The 22,960-nt window shown below is 34.3% G+C and overlaps 1 protein-coding gene across 4 annotated transcripts in view; it reads left to right on the forward strand.

Annotated features, from left to right (window-relative positions):
* LOC149807751 (midnolin-like) overlaps positions 1-22,179 on the forward strand; it is a 51,849-nt gene extending 29,670 nt beyond the window's left edge. For 3 of the 4 annotated variants that reach the window (XM_089970063.1, XM_089970037.1, XM_089970054.1), the window contains exons 4-7: positions 5,251-5,421; positions 5,768-5,870; positions 6,913-7,089; positions 8,906-22,179. In XM_089970063.1, the coding sequence (XP_089826189.1) occupies positions 5,251-5,421; positions 5,768-5,870; positions 6,913-7,089; positions 8,906-9,258 (804 nt within the window). In that variant the 3' untranslated portion in view covers positions 9,259-22,179. The remainder of the gene's footprint in view (positions 1-5,250; positions 5,422-5,767; positions 5,871-6,912; positions 7,090-8,905) is intronic. The other variant, XM_089970046.1, reaches the window with a different exon arrangement.
* Positions 22,180-22,960: the final 781 nt, after the last annotated feature.

Genomic DNA, 22,960 nt, shown 5'->3' on the forward strand with positions numbered 1-22,960 from the left:
ATGGTTCTTCCTGAATTTTCCTATGTTCTTCCTCTACCAACTATACTGGTTATCATTTATAGCCCATTATGTGCTGAAAAATGGCATTACACCCACAATAGTGGTGTCGTCTGGTACTTGGTTATCATTTGTCCTACAGTACTATCTGTGTCATTGTAGTGTGGTGTCCCACATTTTCTAGGTAAAAGCAACATGGTACATAATGAACAAAAGTGGGTTATTAGATGAATAGCACCTTAATGAATTCATTAATTCAAAGTGCAGATAAATATCAGTATGTATGACTAGTTATGGATCTGATGATGAGAGATTCATTACTGAATGTATTAGGGGATGGCTGTAATTAACAATTCACTTGACTGCCAGTGTGCCTGTCTTTGACCTTGTACAGAATAAAACATGTTATCTGTTGAAGACACCCACCTGATTTTTGTATTTTCCATGACATCATTAGTTTATAAATGTCACACTTTTTAGAGAAAATAAATTCACCATCAATAAATGACTCAGACATGGAAATAATGAATTTCAGGACATAACTTGTGTACACTATACTTGCTTAAAAGTCAAGTCAAACTCCAAACAACAAATATCCAGCTCTGCTGTAGCATAATGTGCCTGCAGATCAGGGTCTATTTTCTTTGTTGCATTTATTACTCCTAACAAACTGCTCATGCCCAGATCTGCCAGTGTATGGTGTGATGGTGGATTTGGGTCTGTGCAGTTTGCAGTTGGTCTTTTGTTATAAGTGAGACTAGACAGTAGACAGATTTTAAGCAATTCAACCGCTGTAGTTGAATATCAACTGTAAAAAGTAAACTTCAAATATCAACTGTAAAAAGTAAACTTCGAATATTAATGTAAAAAGTAACGCTGAGCAATGATCTTAAGGAGAATCACAAAGATCAAACTCGATAGTTAGGGCTGGATTTAAATTAATTCAATGGGAGCTGGATATGGTAGAGTTGAATCATGGGTTGCCAATTAAAAAGTATGTAGTTTGGCAGCAGAAGGGATGTAACAGGGACTACTGTGTAAATATGTTGGTAAAATATACACATCTTGGCTTTAATGGGGCAGCTCATAGTCTGTGTCAGTGTCTGCTGCCTTTGCTCAAAATCTTCAGTCTATTAAATAGAGCAGGCACTAAGTGTTACTAGTATGACCAGCCAGAATCCATTGTCAACATTTATTTTCACTGATAACAATTTTGATTGATAGCATAAGGGAAAAGATACAGTAGGTAGGACTGTGTGGGCTGAAGCCAGAGGATAATTGCCTAGAGGGTCTGGAGGAGTGAATAATGATAGACAGTGGTTAACCACAGGAATTTCAGTTCACTGTGTCAGCCGGTTTGAAGAAGAAAAAAAAGAACCTAAAGCAGAAGAGTGCCAGAAGTAAATGTTTAATCTGGTGTTTACTGTTAAGATTGTTTTATTATTTGTCTTGTGTTCATAATAGTGGGTGCCTGATAGTAATCTGTGTATGTCTTTTGGCAGCACATACAACCATTGGGTATTCTTATCATCATATGACCATAATAGTTGGCCTTGTAGACAAAGTGGGTTGCAGTGCAGTATTAAAGATGACTGCACTGTGCAACAAAAAAGGAAATATAGGCCTGGTTAAGAGAGGAAATACAATTAATTCAGTGCTAGTGGCTGTTATAAATTCACACCTTAACCATGTTAATGTTCCATAACCCTGCTTTCAAGGTGATGACATCAAGCTGCAAATTACACGACATGACACATTTTTGAACTTAGAAAATGAGATGATTGTATAGTCTTTCTGGCAACCCTTTGTTAAAAGTTGGGATGAAGCATGGCTACTTTGGAAAACAACATTTGGAACAAAGTTGGAGTGAAAAGGGATATTTTATAAAATAAAATATTATGAAATTTATGTAAATTGGAAAAAATAAAACTTTTCTTGATTTGGTTTCATAAACTGGCCAAAAGTAGGCTCTTCAGTTGTCCAGTTTTCTCAGCTACACATCATGCAGATCTTGTCTGATGCATACACCTCGCTACATGGCCATTTATACAGTGTTTGTTACATTTTGATCAGGTGCCCTAAGTGCTCCAAGGTGCTTACCTTTACAGATCACTGACATCTCACCTTTGTCCATGTGTTGTGATGTGATGTGATTTGGATTTTTAACGTACCTTTAACAGTTTTTCAGTCATATCACTATGATGTCTGCAGTGTGGCAGTTTATAGTGATGTCGAGCACTGGGGCATCATGCCGCAGACATGTAGCATGATGTCCCACCCAGTCACATTATCCTAACACTGGGCAGACCAGTCCTAACACTAACCTCTTAATGCTCAGCGCCAAGCGAGGCAGCTGTTAGTGCCATTTTTGTAAGTCTTTGGTATGACTTGGCCAGGGATCGAACCCACGACCTCCCGCACCTTTGTCCATGTAGGTTCAAATCTCATGCTCAGCTAAGGCGAGTAATTGAGAAAGCTTGCCAGTAGCTTCCCCTGGGCCAGTGGTTCCTCCAGGGTTCTTCCTGTGTTATGTATACTGGCATCAATGTATATGTGCTGGACAATGATGTTAAACCCACAACAGCAACATTTTCATAAAAAACTTCAGCATGTACAACGCAACGACATTTTAAAAAAAAATCAACAAAATTTGAATAGCAAGCTACTTTTGGAAAAAGTACAGAAAAAAGAAGTAGTCAGAAAAAAGAGGAAGAGAAATTAGGAATACATGTAGTAAAAAAAATAAAAGGACTGCAAAAAGGACTATAGTATACTTTCAAGCTTAGTCCAAAGTAGTTGTGCTATGTTCATACACTGATCTGTTACTATAATGCTTATCCTTGCATCCATAAAAGCATCTGACATTATAAGTGAGTTACCTTATATTGAGGTAGATTTCAGTATCATTAGTACATTACTGATTTCATTGCAAATCCATCACTATGCCTGTGTTATGTATAGAGGACTACACTATTCTTAGGTCCTTCATAGGTAAGTATATGCATGTATACATGTATCAGCATGTTATGGCACATGGCACCTTTGCATATTGTGGGTTTTTGTTTGATGTAACATTATAAATGTAAAACCTTGGGCTTATATAGAGCTAGGGTTTGGGTTTTGTGGAATGAGTCATAGTCCAAAGGAACAGATAACAAAAGAAAACCTTAAAATCAATTATATAAACATATTTAGCTCACCTGTATAAGTATAGATAAGCTTCTCAGCATCTGCTTAGATGTATGCATATATACTTATGTGAGGTTGAATGAGTGAATGTCAACCAGTCCCTCATTCTAGGTCCTAGGCAGCAGTTTGGATTTGGTTTCATAACACCCACATACACCACCAGGGGAGGGGAATGAGTGAGGGGGCAAACCTTGTTCATAAATGTTCTTTCTTACTTATTTTTTTTTTTTTGTATTTAGTTTTGGTTTTACACACTGTATAAATGCTGTTATACCTAGAATAGTGAGACTTGTTGAGGGGATGCATCTTGATGAGTACTACACCCTACTCCCAAAAGTAGGTCACACTGACTTATATTTCTTGCTTTACAAAGTTTTATTAGTCTAAGCCATGAAAATGTGAAATTGTAGGTCATAGTGAAATTTGTGATAAGGGTGTCGTGCTAGTAGAGATGCATACAAGCATCTTGTTTGATCATTCCAGCAGGAAGAGACCTTTGAGAAATCATAACATTTAATTAAATGTTTTAATTCTTATCTTTGCAATGTATGTACTTGTTCCAAGGTGAAAATGGTCCTGATCAGACCTCCAATATGGTCACCATGGTAACCATCTTGAAAATGTTATCATTAGTTCTGATGGTCACGGTAGACATGGAATAAAATCACTTCTGATGTCTATCTGGGACCCCTAACCTACAGGAAGCTACTGGTAGGCTTTCTCACATCTCACCCTCCCATTGGTACAGCCAAGACTCAACTGTACTGACAGGTGAGAGCTATGAGTGATCTATGAAGGCAAGCACCATAGACCACTCAGCCACCTGGGCTCTAGGGTTGATTAGATAAGTTACTCATTAGCATAAATGTGGAGATTGAATCAGTGAAAATACTGAGATCCTTTTCATGCATGTGGAAGCAGAGACACTTAAATCCATTGCAGTAAGTAAGATCACAGTTAGGTTTTATGGTGTTCTTAAGCACTTGTATTAAAACATAAAATTTGCTGTGCCAAATTGGATGTGTGGACGTTCGCAGGAATATCAGAGATGGTTTCAATTATAAGCACTTAAAAAAGAATAAACAGATGGAAGAAACTGACATATCTTGAATTCTTATAAATTCATTTTGGGTAGTAGAGCATTGGTCTCTTCAAGGAAAGGGAAAGGTGACCTTGATGGGGTGGGTGGGGGGTGGCTTTTGTACGGACACTACTCTAGTTGCATTTTGGCAACTAGTTAGAACAGATACATTACATTATAAACAAAGCAAAAAGCTAACATCTGTGGTAGATCAATCACCAGGGTACTAATAATAAAATATTTTGTGTTTGGTTTTGTTTCACACAGATGACTTTCTTTTGTCCAGTGTATACTGATACATATTTGGCAGAACTCCAATTATATCCCTCCTTTTCATTGATGGACATTTTATCCACATCACAATCTGAATATGGTCTTGATCACTTTATAGCTTGTAGTCTTCAATATGCAGGCAGACTTATTTATTGTGGTTTCTGTGGTCCTTGGAATAAGATATACAGATCTGTAGTTTCTGTGAGTGGGGGTATTGATTCCCTTAATGACCCCGGCAGTCACCAGATCCTGCTGCTGTAGAAATAAATCAAATAAACCTTCAGCTTTATTGCCATTTGTAAATTTTAGCCAAGAAAATGAAGCTGGAGTTTGCCTGAGAATAAATTATTTCTCATTGTTTTATGCTCAGTAAACTCTAACAAATATGTATAACTGATAAAATTAACAGTTGAAATATTAATATAGTTACAGTTCAGCATGATTTGCTTTATGTTAGTATATTTAATAATAAATCTGTATCACAATCATTTTTCTGTACAATTATTCCAGTATGAAGATTTAGACAGTAGGGTTATCAGAATTCAGATATTTATTCTGATAATATGAATTCATTAGATGGAATTAGTCAATGAAGAGCAAGATCAGTCATTGTAAATATAGACTTTTCTTTGCTAGAATCATATTTTTTGTGGAAATATGAAAAAACATGGAAGAGTGTAATTCAAGGGAGATCATACTTTTTTTTCTAGTTGGATGACTTCTTGACTGGTCGTGCTCCTCTGTTACTGGCTGTGAAGCTTGGTGACCACATGATGTTTATCCAGCTACAGCTGTCTGTTTCATGCCAGGCCCGCCGTACAGTGCCACTGGGAAATGGCTCGGCATATGGAAATCATGTACAGGGGGGAGCTCCTGAAGAGGTAACTTAAAAGTTTCTAGAAAGAAAAAAAAATTAAACAAAATACCTTGATGACATATCCAGTAAAGGCTAAAATAATATTTAAAAAAATATTTGATCTTTTAAATAAATGTTGGAAAAGCGTTTCTAACGTTTTATCATGGAGACTGGAAAGTCTTAATGAAAATGTGATTTTTTTGTTCAGATTTAAATTGGCGTTATCAAACTTATTAAACTTAAAAGTTTTCTTGTCAGTGTCATCATTAAATTAAGAATTTCAAAGCAGTCAGTCTTATATCAGACTATGTTATTGTTTTATAACTAACATATTTCATTTATTATCTAATTAATTTTTCTATTTTTTTCAGCAGTGTATTCATCAGGATTCTCAGGTTGGATCTCAAACAAATGGAGCAGTTATTGACAGTATCAACAACTTGGGCAAAGGTGTATATTCAGGAACATTTTCAGGTACACATATTTGCTTCTCAAGGTATTGTTGGTCCAAAATTGTCACCCATTCATATTCAGTATGGTCATCTGGTTGGCCTTCTTGAAAAATCTTGTCATAACCCGACAGAATGGTTGGTCTTGTCAATGTGCGTTTTTTTCACTAAAATATTTTAATGTGTTCTAGTCATAAGTGAAATGGTGCCAGTCTGGCATCCAGTATAGCCACCATGGTGGCCATCTTGAATATTTTATCCCTCCTCCAGAATGGATGACCATATTGACTTCTTATGATGTAGTTGGTCCTGAATGCAGATCATGCCCGTCAATTACCCAGTATGATCAACTTCGTAAATATCTTGAAAATCAAGTTTTCAATGTTTCCAATGGACAGTTGGTCATATCAGCGTTGGTTTTTCACTGAAAGGCATCTTATGTTCAAATGATCATAAATGAAAATGGTGCCAAAGTGACATCCACTGTGAGTGCCATAGAGAACATCTTGAACGTTTTATCAGTACTTCTCCAGAGCAAATGGTCATATTGACATGAGGTTTTTACTTCTTGTGACATCTAGCTCGTGCAGAATGGTGTTAGTGGTGTAACAGAATGGTGTTAGTGGTAGTATAACAGAATGGTGTTAGTGGTGGTATAACAGAATGGTGTTAGTGGTGGTACAACAGAATGGTGTTAGTGGTGGTATAAAAGAATGGTGTTAGTGGTGGTATAACAGAATGGTGTTAGTGGTGGTATAACAGAAGATAAGCTTCAGGTAAAGTTTTTTTAAAAAAAAACAGTTACAGAAGGTTTGATTATAGTGTAAGTGGCTTCTAAAATTGTTTATAAATCAAACACATTAATATGTGCATATATATATATATATATATATATATATATATATATATATATATATATATATATATATATATATATATATATATATATATATATGGAGAGAGAAAGAGAGAGAATAAAGTTAATCGCTGTAAACCACATTTGAACTGCCATTATTACAATATATACTTTTTTGTTGTTTTCTTATAGTGTACTCTTTTCTCTGCAGGAACATTAGATTCATCCAGTCAGGATTTATTTGGGCGTCCACGGCGAGATGTAGGAATAATAATGCAAATCCTGAATGATCTTCTGGGAGCAGCGCCACATTATCGTCTTCTTCAGCAATGTAAAAATGTTAATAAAACTCAAATAAAGACACAGGTGATGGCGCAGAAGTCAACAGGTGAGCTATTTTAGGCACAGTCTGACAATTAAATATTCTAGGTACAGTATCTGTCAAACTTGAATCACATTTAAATGAAGACTTTATTTTATTGTTCTAAACCATGTTTAAAGAGTGCATCCAAATGAGGACAGTTTAGACCTGGGTCATATGTTGTACATCATGATGGCACATCACATGGTTCATTTTAAGTTCCTTGTTGATCTGACAGCTTATAAACCCAGTTCTAATGGCTTGTAGACTCAGGTCTGATGACAATTATTGTATTGGATTTAATAGTTTATAGACCCAGAACAAATGGCTTATAGATCGTGATCTAATAGTTTATAGACCCAGACCTACTGCTTAAAGACTCTGATCTAATGGCTTATAGACCCAGATCTAACAGCTTAAAGACCTGGATGTAACAGCTTATAGGCTAAGATCTATCAGCTTATAGACCCAGACCTAATGGCTTATAGACTAACTAATCTAACAGCTTATAGATTCAGACCTACTGCTTATAGACACTGATCTAATGACTTATAGACCCAGATCTAACAGCTTAAAGACCTGGATGTAACAGCTTATAGGCTGAGATCTAACAGCTTATAGACCCAGACCTAATGGCTTAAAGACTGATCTAATAGCTTATAGGCCCAGATCTAACAGCTCATAGATCCTGACCTAACAGCTTATTGACCCTGTTTTAATGACTTGTTGAACTTGATCTAACTGTATAGACCCTGTTGTAATGGCGTATACACCCTGATCTTACAGCTTATAGACCCTATTTTGATGACTTGTAGACCCAGATTTAATAGCTTATCAACTCTGATTTAAAAACTTATAGACCCTTTTCTAATAGCCTATCAGCTCAGATTTAACAGCTTATAGACCCTGTTGTAATGGCTCATAGACACTGATCTTACAGCTTTGGATGCAGATCTCCTTTGTACATTATAAGATGACATACTTGAGTCGGCACTATTCACTGATGGGTGTAATGTTATACACAACCACAATTGATATTTGTCACTGATTCTAGGTGTTGGCAGGAGGTGTTTCTTTAATTTATGAGCAAGATTCTATTCCTGTATTCAGTAATGAATTTAATGTTATTTTATTATTGCATTAAAAGTTCTGGAGAGTACATTGCAATGAGAACTGGTATCCTTAACATTGATTTACATCAGTAAAGTAAAAGAAAGCTGGATAAAGATTTGGAGCATTGACTTTGTGTTACGACTTTCTGGTGAAAAATAATTTGGATTTAAAATAAAAATTCTGCATTATATTGGATTTGTCATATGGTGAAGAAATAACAGAATTGGAATTCAGTTATACATACCCCTTTAATTTTAAAATTAATGTAATCGATAAATCAAATATAGGTATTCATATTTCTTTATGACACATCCAGATTGGATATACTGGAGTGCCTTCTTGGATATCCTCACATCAATATTTTTAGATGCCATGTATCAAACATGTATAGATGCAAATTTCATTTTGAATTTTGTTTGAACTGTAAAGCTACAAAATATTTCAGATGTGTAAAGGAGTGGTTATGTAATAAATACAGAATGATGTTCAGGTTTTGTTTCAGGCTGGGAGAAAGAACTTGATTGATATGGGTTATGAATAGGCCTGAACATAATGGATTCAGTGCATTCCTATGCCATATCAAACTCATTTTGTCTGCCTCTTCAGAACAAAACACACATAGTTTTGTATGTGCGAATGTATGTGCATGCATATATATATATATATATATACACACACACACACAACACATATCCTTATTGGCTCTAATAAACTCTTTTGCCCTCCATAGATTTTCCTCCATCAAGTTCTCCACCTGTACCGACAGAAGACAATAGTTCATTGCGGGTGAAAATCCAGCGCCTGCAGATGCAGTTGGAAGAAAGAAAGTTACGCAGGAAAACAAAACGCAACATGCGTTCACCTTACAGTTGGCCCATTAACCGAACACCATATCATCATTTAGGACTTCATCACATGAAGGGAAAGCATTATGCAAATTTTAAATCAAACACATGCCGAGAACAGATTGCCAAGGGAGATAATCATGCTAGTCCAGCTGCTACTGCTACTACTGCAGCTCCAGAAGTTAGCAAATTCCAAACAGCAGCAAAAGGGATCCAGCAAGGTGGCGTCTTTGTATGAATTCTGCATTGAAGGCAGCATTTGGTTTTCCTTTGGTGGCCTTCTCAAGGCTGAAATTTGTTTTTGTCAGCACCTCACATACTAGAGGTGTCTTGTCAAGGTGGCTGGTTGTTTGAGTTGACCTGCTGTGACAGATTAGCAGGTGGAAGATTATCTGTCACGCAACAGTGTTAACGTCTACTGCTGATGGAGTTGAATCAGAATAAAAACAGAATATTTTTAGTAGTATTTGTATTGTAGACTGTGCCATATGTAACTTCATATCTGTTTGCTGCACTTTGTGTGACCATCTTGTGGTTAGAATTTTCATTTTGATGTGCATGGACTTTTGAAAGCTTGGAAGTTAAAATTATCAGACTTGGCAGTGTGCAGCTGATGAGGTATAGGTTTTTTGAGCTGCAGTTTTGAAGCATGCAGAGTCAGTATCACATAGCAGCAAATTGTTACATGGCACAAGATATTACGAAGGTTACCATCTAGATTTACTGTTTTGCAGGAAGGACTTGTGTGTAATATATCAAGTAATTTGTTAACCTTTATATGTATATTTAACTGTTTTTCAACTTTTACTACTTTCATTATCAAAATATAAAGATTTTCCTCAGAGAAAAATTCTCGTGCAATTTTGTATTTTTTTTTTAATGTGATTTATTTTAAATTGAAGATATTAGTTGGTGCAGAATTGTTGGACTTTTATAAAACATACCAAAAGTTAACCATTTGTAGGCAGTTGAAATAGTCATGATGCTGCTGTTCATTTTGCTTAGAATTAGAGTTTTAAAGTCTTTTCTCCACAAAATTGCGTAGAGAAGCAATACAAAGAATGAAATTTTATATTAGAAAAGAGTTGAAGCTTTTAGCATTCTAAGGATGTTCACCATGCAACATGATACTTTACTGCGGATGGACATCATAGTTGGTCCAGGGCATAATATCTGGTCAAGTTTTGTACCAACCTTTTATGGTACATTTGTTAATGTTGTCCTAGGTTTCTGCAGGCAAGACGAATTAAGTTGGTGTAATCACCAGCTGTGGTCAGTTAAAGTAACATCAGCTTTTATAACTGCCATTTTTACCAGGTTTAATGGTATTACCAAATGAAGTTCTAAGACTGCTGCAATGGTTAACATGTTTTGTTATGGTTGAAACCTGTATTCTGAACAAATGATTGGTCTGCATATCTTAAGAGACACCCATGCTCAAAAGAAGCAGGATGGCTGTTTAAGGCACAAGACATTAAGGAAGTATTTTTATTTCAGTTTTAAAATTGAACTCTGAAAAGTAGTTTTACTATCAGAATAACAGACAGATTAAATCCTGGATAAGGGGTGGAGTCATTTTAATAGACTAATTTTATAATTGGTACAAATTTATGTTATTGGGTTAGTATACTTCTTCTCTATGCAAAGTATTTTGACAAGAAATCTCAGACTAATGCTTCAGTAAGTAATGAACACTAATTATAGCATATTTATTGTATCATTTTTTTAAATGTACAGATTGCTGTAATTCCAGCATATTGTACCATTGTTTAGAAGGTACAGCTTACTGTAATTCCAGCAAATTGTACCATTGTTTAGAAGGTACAGCTTATTGTAATTCCAGCAAATTGTACCATTGTTTAGAAGGTACAGTTTACTGTAATTCCAGTAAATTGTACCGTTGTTCAAAAAGTACAACAAATCACATTAATTCTAGCATATTGTAACATTATTCAGTAGTTTTATATAATTCCTACATTTTGAACAGTTGAATCATCGAGTATTATGATTTATAGTAAATATAATTAGAACAAAAAAACACAAAAGAAAAGGAAAACTTACAATTATCTATTGCAATTTTACCATGCCAGGTCTTATATCCAAGAAACTTTAAAGTTGTACACAAAACTCTTAAGCTTTTATTTGGAACAATTTGGGCAAACTGCAACTATAATCAGAATGGACATTTCATGAATGTTTAAAATCTGGTACAACTATAAGCATCCTAAATTTAAATAATTCCCATGTATAACAAGTAATGTATTCAGCTGTGGGGTTCTTAGTTTAATTCAATTATCAGTAATTGGGGTCATGTGTTAGTTTTGTAGGTCTGATTTATCAGTATTGCATAATTGTTTTTTAAAAGAATGAAACAAAAATGTATGAGCATACTAATTGGTTTTATTGTCTTGTTGGGAAAAGAAAAGTACCGTGGTTTAATTTTTTTGTGCAAACAAAAAGAGAGATATTACTTAAACCCAAGTAAGTTGTATATATTTCAGCATCAGTTATCGACAAGTTGGATCCGAAAGAGAATCTATTTTTTTTTTTAAACAAACAGAATTTTTGGCATTTGATACATTTGATATGAAAATGAAAAAATTTGTGCAAACAAAAAAGAATAGTTATTTTAACAATATGTAGACTTGATTTTATTTTGGAGTATAATTTTTGTGGATTTGTACAATCTGCCTCTTTCTCCATCTAATTTGTGTACACAAATTTAATTATCAGTAAAGAATCTTTAGATCCAGAATGATCCAAAAACTAGTCATGAAAAAATGAATCCACAGTATTGCCTAAAGAGAATTATATATATATATATATATATATATATATATATATATATATATATATATATATATATATATATATATATATATATATGGTAGGGGAGATAACCTATGCAAGATTACTTTGGTCATATTGACTCACAAATTAGCAATCTGAATAACAGGACATTTTCAATTAGTTCCATAACCACAAAGTGTCAGTGTGAAGAATGCAGAGTTTTGAATTGGACAGTCACATGTGTTTTAATACATTTCTATTTTAATAAATTATTATACTGTAACCATAATTTTTCATGTACTTTCAGTGCATTACATAATTGTAGTCACTTAATCTACAATTAATGATATTTAGTTAGTTTAGCTCACAAACTTTTAATTACTTGTTCATGTTGTTAAAATTGTGCCTTTTTTCACATAAGTCATTTAAATTTTGAATAAGTAGCACATCATCCCCTTGTAGTATTTCAAAGCTTTCCAAGGTGTCGATCTAGATTTATTACATGTTAGGTCTTTTTTAATTCTTTTCTTTGTGAAATAAGAAAGAATGCTGACTGTGAATTCATTTATTTCTTGGGTATCAATTGTCACAGTTTTGTATTAAACAAAATGACATTTTGGCAGTACTTGCTTTCATGAATTTGAGAAAGAGCCCAGTGTTGTTTTTTTATTACACAAAATAATAGCCACAAAATCCATGGAAATTAAAACCCTTACAATAGTAAATTCACAGTGTTTAATCCTTTTTTCTTGCCAGGTAAGCTTATGATATGGTCATGCATCCATTTTGTGTCATGCAACACATATTAATGAGGTGATCCTGCATCCACTACCTGTCAGGAGGCCATATTTATCATTCAGTTTAGATAAAACTTAGAATATTTGCATTAAGATTTTAGGAGTCTTCTACTGAGCAAGCTCCTTGCATAGTAATGATGTGACATTAAGATTTTAGGAGAGTCTGGTACTGAGCAAGCTCCTTGCATAGTAATGATGTGACATTAAGATTTTAGGAGAGTCTGGTACTGAGCAAGCTCCTTGCATAGTAATGATCTGACATTAAGATTTTAGGAGAGTCTGGTACTGAGCAAGCTCCTTGCATAGTAATGATCTGACATTAAGATTTTAGGAGAGTCTGGTACTGAGCAAGCTTCTTGCATAGTAATGATGTGACATTAAGATTTTAGGAGAGTCTGGTACTGAGCAAGCTTCTTGCATAGTAATGATGTGACATTAAGATTTTAGGAGAGTCTGGTACTGAGCAAGCTTCTTGCATAGTAATGATGTGACATTAAGATTTTAGGAGAGTCTGGTACTGAGCAAGCTCCTTGCATAGTAATGATGTGACTTTTGTTATGACTCTGGAGATCATATTTCTTATCCAGTTTTGATCAGACTTGTAATATGTTTATATCTTTAAGATGTCAGATGAGTTTAATAATGAAAGTTGAAGTATGGGCTTATATGAACAACATCTGGGATGGTTTCAGTAATGAGTATGATTCATGCATATTAATGAAGTAATCTAGAATCCAATTGGCTGAACTTGTTACCACTCAGGAGGCCAGATTTCTGATCCAGTTTTGATAAAACTTAGAATGTATGCTTTTATTATGAAGATCTTGTGCAAGTTTGATGATGACATCCTTACATTCCAATGAGACATCTTGTATCTAATTGAGTGAGCTTGTTACCACTTGAGATTGTATTTCTAATTGAATTTTAATCATACTTGGAATATTTAGTATATGCTTATATCATCAAGATCTCAGACAAGTTTGATGATGAGTGAAATCTACCGATAGTAATGAGGTAATTTTAGATTGGATTAGTTGAGCATGTTGCTGCTCTGGAAACCATATGTCTGATCCAGTTTTGACCAAACTTGAAATGTGGGCATATATATCATCCATATCTGGAACAATTTCATCAATATCTTGGACAATTTCAATGAAGAGCAAGACATTAATGAAGTTATCTTGCACCTAAATAGCTGAGCTTATTAACACACAGGAAGTCACAATTCTCATCCAGTTTTAGTCAGAATTGTATTTGGACTTGTATCATCAACATTGTGGACAGGTTTGAAAGTGAGTGAGGTCCATGCATATTATTGAGGTGATCTTGAATCTGATTGGCTGAACTTGTTCAGCTCTTCATTTAGGCTGAGTTTGATCAACTCTTGAAGTTGTATTTTTATTACAAACGATATCTATGCATTAATGAGGTGATCTTGCATATGATTGGCCGAGCTTTTTATCCCTTGAGATACTGTTTCTGGCCCCATTCTAATCCACCTTGGTAAACTAGTATTGTCAAGATAATGGTAGATTTTTACTACAAGTGAAACCAATGCATATTTGTGATGTTATCTTGTATCTGAAATGGATTTTATACCACTCTAGACACTTGTAGTTTTATAGAATTGTGATCAAACTTGGTAAATAGGCCTATATCATCAAGATCATGCTAAAGCATGATTATGAGTGAAATTTTAGCATCTTCATGAATGGTTGAGCTCATCAACAGTCAAGCATCACTATTTCTGAACGAATCTTTTTGGTATCAGACTTGTTAAATAGTCATATATTATCCAGATGTTGGACAAGTATGATCGTGAGAAACATCTATGCATATTAATGAAGTAATCTTGTATCTGATTGGCTGAGTTCTTTACTCTGAAGACCAAATTCCTTTCGGATTTTGTTCTACATTCAGCTTATATTGTCATTCTTGTAGGTTCTATAAGTGAAATCGGTGCATATTATTAAGATCCTAGGCATTGGATTCGCTGACCTTGATAACCCTCTAGATCTAGACATACTTCTCACTGAAAACTTTGTAAGTGGGTTTATATCATCAAGCTCTTTGATGACTTTCATTATGAGCATATTGATTATGCCTTTATCTTTAAACAGAATCAGGCTTTAGTAAACTATGTTAAAATAATAAAGTTTGGGAGATTATGCTGCATAAACATGCTTAGTGAAAATGGTCAACTGTTCGGTTATGTAAATGAGGTGAGCAAATCAGACATACTTGAGCCTCTTGTTATATCCCAATGACTAGTACCGTTTAATCCAGTACTCTCAATTTGTAAACTTGTACAGTGCTATGTTTTCCATGGTAACATATATTAAAGGCACCTCTGTGCAGTTTGCTTGACATGTGCACCACCTTGAATGCGAATTATACTCCAGAAATAAAAAATGTTTACAGACAGATAAAACAGTAGCTATGTCCTTCCCTATCACCCATTTAAATAGCCCTTTTGTTGCCAGACGGTACATACAGGCTTTAAATCAAACTTGTGCAACCTACAGTTGACCTGTTTTTGTTCGGTTACATTTACATCATATGGGTACATTTAAAATCACTATCTGGTTGGTGCCCTGAAGGAAGCTGCACATTGGCTGTCTCAGATGTTTCTTCTAACCATAGCTGATTGATGCAAATGTTTCAATGAGACTTCTTGGATTGTATTAACTGCTGATATTCCTATTATATTTAATCTGTAGTCTTTTATTAACATGTATGTGTAAGTGAAACATGAAACAAGAATGATGAGTTGTATGCAGTAACATTTCCTTGTTTTTCGTGAATATTCGTAAAGCTGCATCATCAGCAACACAGTGAAACAAACTCTTGCACATCAGGGAAAGTAACCTTTTTTGTTGATCAACAACTGGCTGTGTTTTGAAAAGAAACTTTGGCTCATTCTGACAGTATAAAAAATTATGTTTCGTTAACTTTACGATAAAATATAATTCTGGTTCTTAACAAATGGTAAAGCAGGTTTATGTATATACATTAGAAACAAGGAAATCGTATTGCCGGCAGTCAAAAGTGAAAAAGTGTAGCAAATTTTTGCATGTGGCTCGTGATCAAGTTATCAAGTTTAATAGAGATATGGTTTTGTAGTTCTGCTCAGGAAACTAATATATGATGGATGGATGAACAGGTGGATAAAAACAATATTGAAACAAGGATTAATTAATAATACCAATTAGCACATTAATTAATATGTGTAGTAAATTTTATATCTTAAGTGGTTTTGGAGTCTAAATTTGACCTGGAAAACAGTTGATAATGGATAGATGGACAGAATAATGGACAAAAACAGTACAGATATTGAAAATGAAAAATTATAGATAGCAATAAGCACATATGGATCACCAAACTTGTAAATATTCAGTGTTCTATATAAAACCCATACTTGTGGTAGACATACGTATTGTCATAACAGTATCTCCTCCATAACAAGACCAGGGACCATCCAAAAGAATTTGTCAAAAAGTATGGGGTGGGCTTTTCATAAAGAACAGACTTGTAATCAATTAAATATGGTAAATGTGGAATAAGTTGGTCTTGTTCTGTCACAAAATGACCATGTGTTCACCAAGAATTTTGTGCCAGGTTTTGGTTTTCATAGGTACTTTTTAGTTGGCATACATATTACAGAATTTACCAATACATACTGTCCAATTACCTTTCCTTGTTTTTTTGGCATGTGTGCTGCATTTTCCAACTTCATTTTTATATCTTGTTCATTAATTCATATTTGCTTTTATATGAGAAAAAATATCTTGTTTTGTAAAATTCTGATTGATGAGTTACCAAGATCTCACAGGGCCCTGATTGGCAGAGTGGTCTTAGGTGCTTGCCTTTACAGCTTACTGAGATCTCACCACTGCTGTGTGGGTTTGAGTCTCTGGCTCAACCAAAATGGATATATGAGAAATCTAGCCAGTAGCTTTCTATGGGTTGGTTGTTCTACTTAGGGTTTTCCTGGGTTCTTCCACCACCAAATATACTGTCATGTGCCGAGAAATGGTCTTCAACCCATAACAACAACAACCAAGGTCTTGCTGTATGTCACCAGCTGTTAAGTAAGTTGTTTTTTATTCATAAATCTTGTAGAAGGCTGACAACTTTTAGCTTGGTCTTTGTGTGAATCATTTTGTAATAACACCTAAAATATTCAGTTTTGTTGTCCTTTAGATAGTAGTAGCACCTCACCTGAATACTTAGGTTTCACTGAAAGTATACATGTATACATATTCAAATTTACAGAACTTCACTTTTTTCCTAAAAATTATGAAATTCTTACCATGAACTAAAAACTGATGTTTAATTACATGATAATATTTTCCAAAGTGAGTTACTCTGATTTTATACTGTGCTTATGCTGAGGAATAGGTATATTTAACCTGGTTCTGGCAATGCAGTTTCTTGGCCTTGACTCTTGCTGTGCTGCAAGTGTCAGATGTGTTTTTGTAACTTGAGCGGGGAGCCATATTAGCTCAGTTGATAGAGTGTCAGACTTGTGCTCCAAGCTTTGTGTGTTCAGTGCCTACTCAAACCAGCCCAGGATGACTGCCTTGGTTTCACCCATGGGAATGGCATTTAGCTTTCATTTACCTGGCATGATACTGACAAAAATGTGCTAAAAACTGCTGTTAAAAACAATGAGTGAAGAATGTATCTTCAGCATACAATTTGAAAATGAATGAATGGACTCTTTTGATGTCATGTACTATTAAGAACTGTTAACTTGATCTGCAGGCACATTATACACTAGCAAATAAGGGTTTATGCAGGCATTCAATGGCAGATAAGGTTCTGTGTAGGCATACAGTGGCAGATACGGGTCTATGTAGGCATACAGTGGCATATAAGGGTCTATGTAGGCATACAGTGGCATATAAGGGTTTATGTAGGCATACATTGGCAGATAAGGGTCTATGTAGGCATACAGTGGCAGATAAGGGTCTATGTAGGCATACAGTGGCAGATAAGGGTCTATACTAGCACATTATACACTGGCAAATATGCATCTATGTTGCTCACAGTCTAGACTATACAGCCAGTTATGATAATCACTCCATGCTTGTACATGTCAAACATCAAAGTGTACTCTCAGTAGCCAGCCGAGTCCATTTAGCTGGTAGATATTGTTAAAGCACTGACATATCAACCATACACAAAAGTTAACAATATTTGATCAAATCTTAAATCTTTTTGTAAATTATGGGTGAGATTGATTGAAAATTCAAAAATTATTTGCATTGAAACACAAAATATACAAAGAAAGTTTTGAAATTTGACAACTTTACCCAGCAGATTTGCATTAATGGTTGTTTACTCTAAGGCACTTCATTTTCACCTGATGACATCATTTTCCTTATCTCACAGAATGCTTTAAAATTTATTTAAGTCTTATGAAACTTAGATTGCATGATACAGTAGTTCTTTGCTCCTCATTGTATGACTGCTTATCTTGTAATATTTGTATGATTATTGATTCCAGTGCATGGTACTGTGGTTACCTCAACATACCACTGCTCATCTTGTAATATGTGTATAATCATTGGTCACAGTTCACAGTACAGTAGTTCCTTGCCTCTCAACATACCACTGCTCATCTTGTAATATGTGTATAATCATTGGTCACAGTACACAGTACAGTAGTTCCTTGCCTCTCAACATACCACTGCTCATCTTGTAATATGTGTATAATCATTGGTCACAGTTCACAGTACAGTAGTTCCTTGCCTCTCAACATACCACTGCTCATCTTGTAATATGTGTATAATCATTGGTCACAGTTCACAGTACAGTAGTTCCTTGCCTCTCAACATACCACTGCTCATCTTGTAATATGTGTATAATCATTGGTCACAGTTCACAGTACAGTAGTTCCTTGCCTCTCAACATACCACTGCTTATCTTGTAATATGTGTATAATCATTGGTCACAGTACACAGTACAGTAGCTCCTTGCCCCTCATTGTACCTCTCCTTGTTCTGTAATGTGTATACTCGTTGATCCATGTGTTTTGGTTATATTTCTTGTTTTAATATAGCTAGTCAGTTTATTCACAAGATTTTAGTTTTGGTTGTATTTTTACAACATTCATTAGCATCTGTCAGCACTATTAATGACAATTTGGTTGGAATAATCCACAATATAGGTAACTTCACTTACAGTGTGGGTCTGTTTGTTGTTTCCATCTTGAAGAGCTATAAAGATGGAGCACTATTTACAAATGATGACACAATACCTAGTCAGGAGAACACAATCTATATGAATGAGCAGAATGGTACTTTTTAGCTTGCTGGCTGTAGATACAATTAATAGAGAATTGCAATATCATACTAATTTCATTTGAAAATTATGGTACAATTTAATAGTTTCTGTATTCATAAGGGGATTGTAAAAAGTTCATAACTCAAAATGCACCCAATATAGATGTTAGTATAGATAAATGATGTCGTATCATATATACTTCAGTGCAAGTCAAGCCCAATTGCAACAAATGCACACCCTGATATGCTGCTGCATAATGTGCTGGCAGATCTTAGCATGTTGTTTGTTCTATTGGTACTCTTAACAACTGGAGAGAGCCACATCTGCAGGACATTATGTGATGACAAATTTGGGTGTATCATGTTTGAAGTTTGACTTGACTTAAAAGCAAGTATAGATGGTTTCTTTGATTTATTGACTATACGAAAATAGTGCAGCACACCTGAAATACACCAAAGGTTAATTTTAGTCGGAATATCCCATGAATTGAAGATTAAAAGAGCTAAGTAATTATAATTGTTATAAAGTAATTTTAATTAATTGTTAATGAGATAATTTTTATAAGTTTGGTAGCAGCTGTTTTAATCTCCAGTCAGAAAATGGTCAAATGATTAAGGTCTGCTGGGACTTGTGGAAAGCACCTTTAATGTGGAGCAGACACATAGATGCAGTTTAGAATTTTGTATCATTTTCATCTGAACTCTGTGACATCCGACTATGCTGGCATGTAACTTTTAGTTTTTAGAAAAAAGCCTTTCCTGGTGGGTACTGTGTATGTTTAAATGGAACAGCCCTGACAGAAATATTTTAAGACAAATATTAAGTTGTTTGTTACACTAATCAGCTTTCTAAACCATATATATATATAAATATATATATATATATATATATATATATATATATATATATATATATATATATATCACATTGAGTTGCATAATATGGAATAGTTTATCAGATATTTGTCTTGAGGAACGATGTGTTTACAAAATTATTATTATTATTATTATTATTATTAAATTATAGGTTTTTTTAAATGTCAAATCATAATGCTATTTCCAGAATGTATTGGAAACTCTTGTGTAGTCATCAATAGAATCTGGACTATGTTGTTTAGTGTTTTAAGACGGGTGCAGTACGTAGCATTATCAAATAACATGCAAGGATTGTCTTTGCTTCTCATTATGTTCACCAATTAGATTTTCATGAAAAGAAACATATCTATAGGCAACGTATTTAAAACTATTTTTAGCTTAGTTATTATTTAATTTCTGATTTTGCTAGCTTGAAAATTCAGATTTTCATTTGTTGTCAAACATATCACTGGGGTGACAAATGATAGTGCTTTTAATAGATGATGTCAGAACTTTGAAAGAAAACATGATCACAATAGCAAAAAAAACTGGAGTACATCTAGTTTGATTATAGACACGATTGATTATTTTTCTACTGTGAACTGATAACATGGTATTGTGTAATTTAACAGCTTCACAACATGAACTACTTGACAGAAGTTCTTTTTCTCCAAGGCATTGCTTTTACACGTTTCTTGTAGTTGAAAGAATTCAGAAAATTTTCATATTAAGAGACATGCTTTTGCATAATAATAAAAATATATATCTATAATTATGACAGATAGTACTCTGGGAATTTTTTAAAAAGAAATCTATCGAAACATTACCATTTTGTCACCATTACCGAACACAATGGCAACAAGTTGCACAGTGTTTAAAAACAAATAAAGTACTGTGTTTTATTTTCGTGGATATCAATTTTCTTTTTCTTAATATAAATTTTATATTGTTATCAGTACTTGAATTAATGGATTGAGCAAGGATTCCTATTGTATTGAGGATTCCTATTGCATTGAGGATTCCTATTGTTACTACATAATGAGCATGATCAACTGCATCTTTAATTTTGTGGTTTGCTGTAAACATGATCAAAATCATGAATCCCCCCCTCCAGTGGGATTAATTGGTACCCCAATAGTGAATTAATTGCTACCCCAATAGTGAATTAATATTTTCAGTTTGCTGCTTATACTTGTGCATAACATGCAAAAGCTGAACAGCAAGCACTCAGATCTATTGTCCCATAATGTGGCAGCAAATCAAGGTATCCCATGTTGAGATTGAAAACATTGCTAATGGATCAATTAATGGCACAGCCGTGTTGGCATTGATTACAGTTGGGAAAATGTTATAAATCTGTACATGAAGTCATCATTAAAGTTTAGAAATACAGTGTATTGCATACACTCATGTCCATGTTGGATCCAACTATAAACTGCACAGACCCAGATCTGCTGTCACATAATTGCAAGCAAATCTAGGTTTGTGCATTTTGTTTGGAATAATCAGCATATCAGAAAATGCAGACACTGATCTGCCAACATGTGAGGGTAGATCAGGTTTTGTTTTTGCATCAATGCAAGTATAGGCGGTATCATTTGACACCAGAAAGTTTACTTTCTGTACAGTTATCTTGAAAGCTGCATAGATGCCAACTGCAGAATACATTGGAGGGATAATAGTTGAAGATATTTTGTCAGCTTTTGGAGAAAATACAAAGTACTATTTTGTTAACTATTTTTTAAAAAATTTAAAAAAATCAAGAGAAAGAAATTTTGAATTCTTTGATAAATGAAGAACAGTATATTATGAATGTTAGCACTGCATTTACTTTTTGACAAGAGGAATACAAATTTATACCAGTTTAAAGAGTCTGTCATTGTTTAAAATGAAATCCATGAAGATCACGAATCAACAGATGTGTTGAAGATTCTGAGTGAAATTATAGTTTTATGAAAATGAAATAATATTATGCTTAGTTTGAAACTGGTACAAGAAAACATATCACGAGTCCTTGAAAAGTAAATGCACAGTAAAAATGTTTAGCAATTTACAAGTGTAATGCATTTTTGTCTTCAAATATTGTTTGTTACCATATGTATTTGCTTATAAGTAGAGTCCAACTGCAAACAACATAGACCCTGATCTGCCATCACATAATGTGCAAACAGATCTAAAGTCTGTTGTTCTACTGATTAATCCTTACAAAGTGCATAGACCCAGATCTGCCAGTGCGTTATGCAATGGCAGATTTGGGTCTGTGCAGTTTGCAGGTTGACTCGACGTATAAGTGGGCATATTTGGTGGTTATTTTCATGATACTGAGGACAGCACTTCTGTAATTAATTTATCTCACCATGACATTTTCCAGTGTCTGCAAAAAATGAGCAAATTTTGCTTTTACAAATTAAAAATGATGAACTGATACATTTTTGACAATTTCTTTTTTTTAGACAAGTACTGTACATGTATATACTTGCTTACAAGTCAAGTGCAGCTGCAAACTGCACAGACCCATATCATCCATCACACAATGTACTGGCAGATCTGGGTCTATACAGTTTGTTATAAGTAATTAGTAGAATAAACAGTATAGACCCTGCTCTGCAGGTGCATTATGCCATGTCGTATCAGGATCTTTGTTGTTTGCAGTTTGACTTATCTGCGAGTATATATAGTGTACATGGGTAAACTGCCCGAATTACATGGCTGTACCTATAATTACCATATATTACTACATGTCTGCAGCATGATGTCCCAGTGCTAGATATCACTATAAACTGCCACACTGCAGATATCGTAGTGATATATATGACTGAAAAAGCTAAGTTAAAAAATACACACACACACACACACACACACACACACACATCACTCTATGGTCCTAAACCAATAACAGAAAGAAGCAAAAATAACACGTTTTGTAAAATTTAACAAATAATTTGTCTATGTTGTAAATGAAAATTTAAGAGGAACTTAACAGTATTGTAAATTAAATAAAAAATACTCATAAAATGTTCTATCACAAGTCCAAAAGAACAGTGTTCTGAATGAATTCCAGTTCCTGAATGTGCTGATGTACCAGTAGTCTTGATGTATCACAATGGCATTCTCTAGAATTCCTTTGAATAAATTTACAATAATCCCAGAATTATATTTTAGCCTGAAGTCAATGGATACTTTGTAATTCTAATGAATACTCCAAGCA

This window comes from Sinohyriopsis cumingii, chromosome 1 (assembly GCF_028554795.1).
Source record: "Sinohyriopsis cumingii isolate HCF-2022 chromosome 1, ASM2855479v2, whole genome shotgun sequence".
NCBI classification, from domain to species: domain Eukaryota; kingdom Metazoa; phylum Mollusca; class Bivalvia; order Unionida; family Unionidae; genus Sinohyriopsis; species Sinohyriopsis cumingii.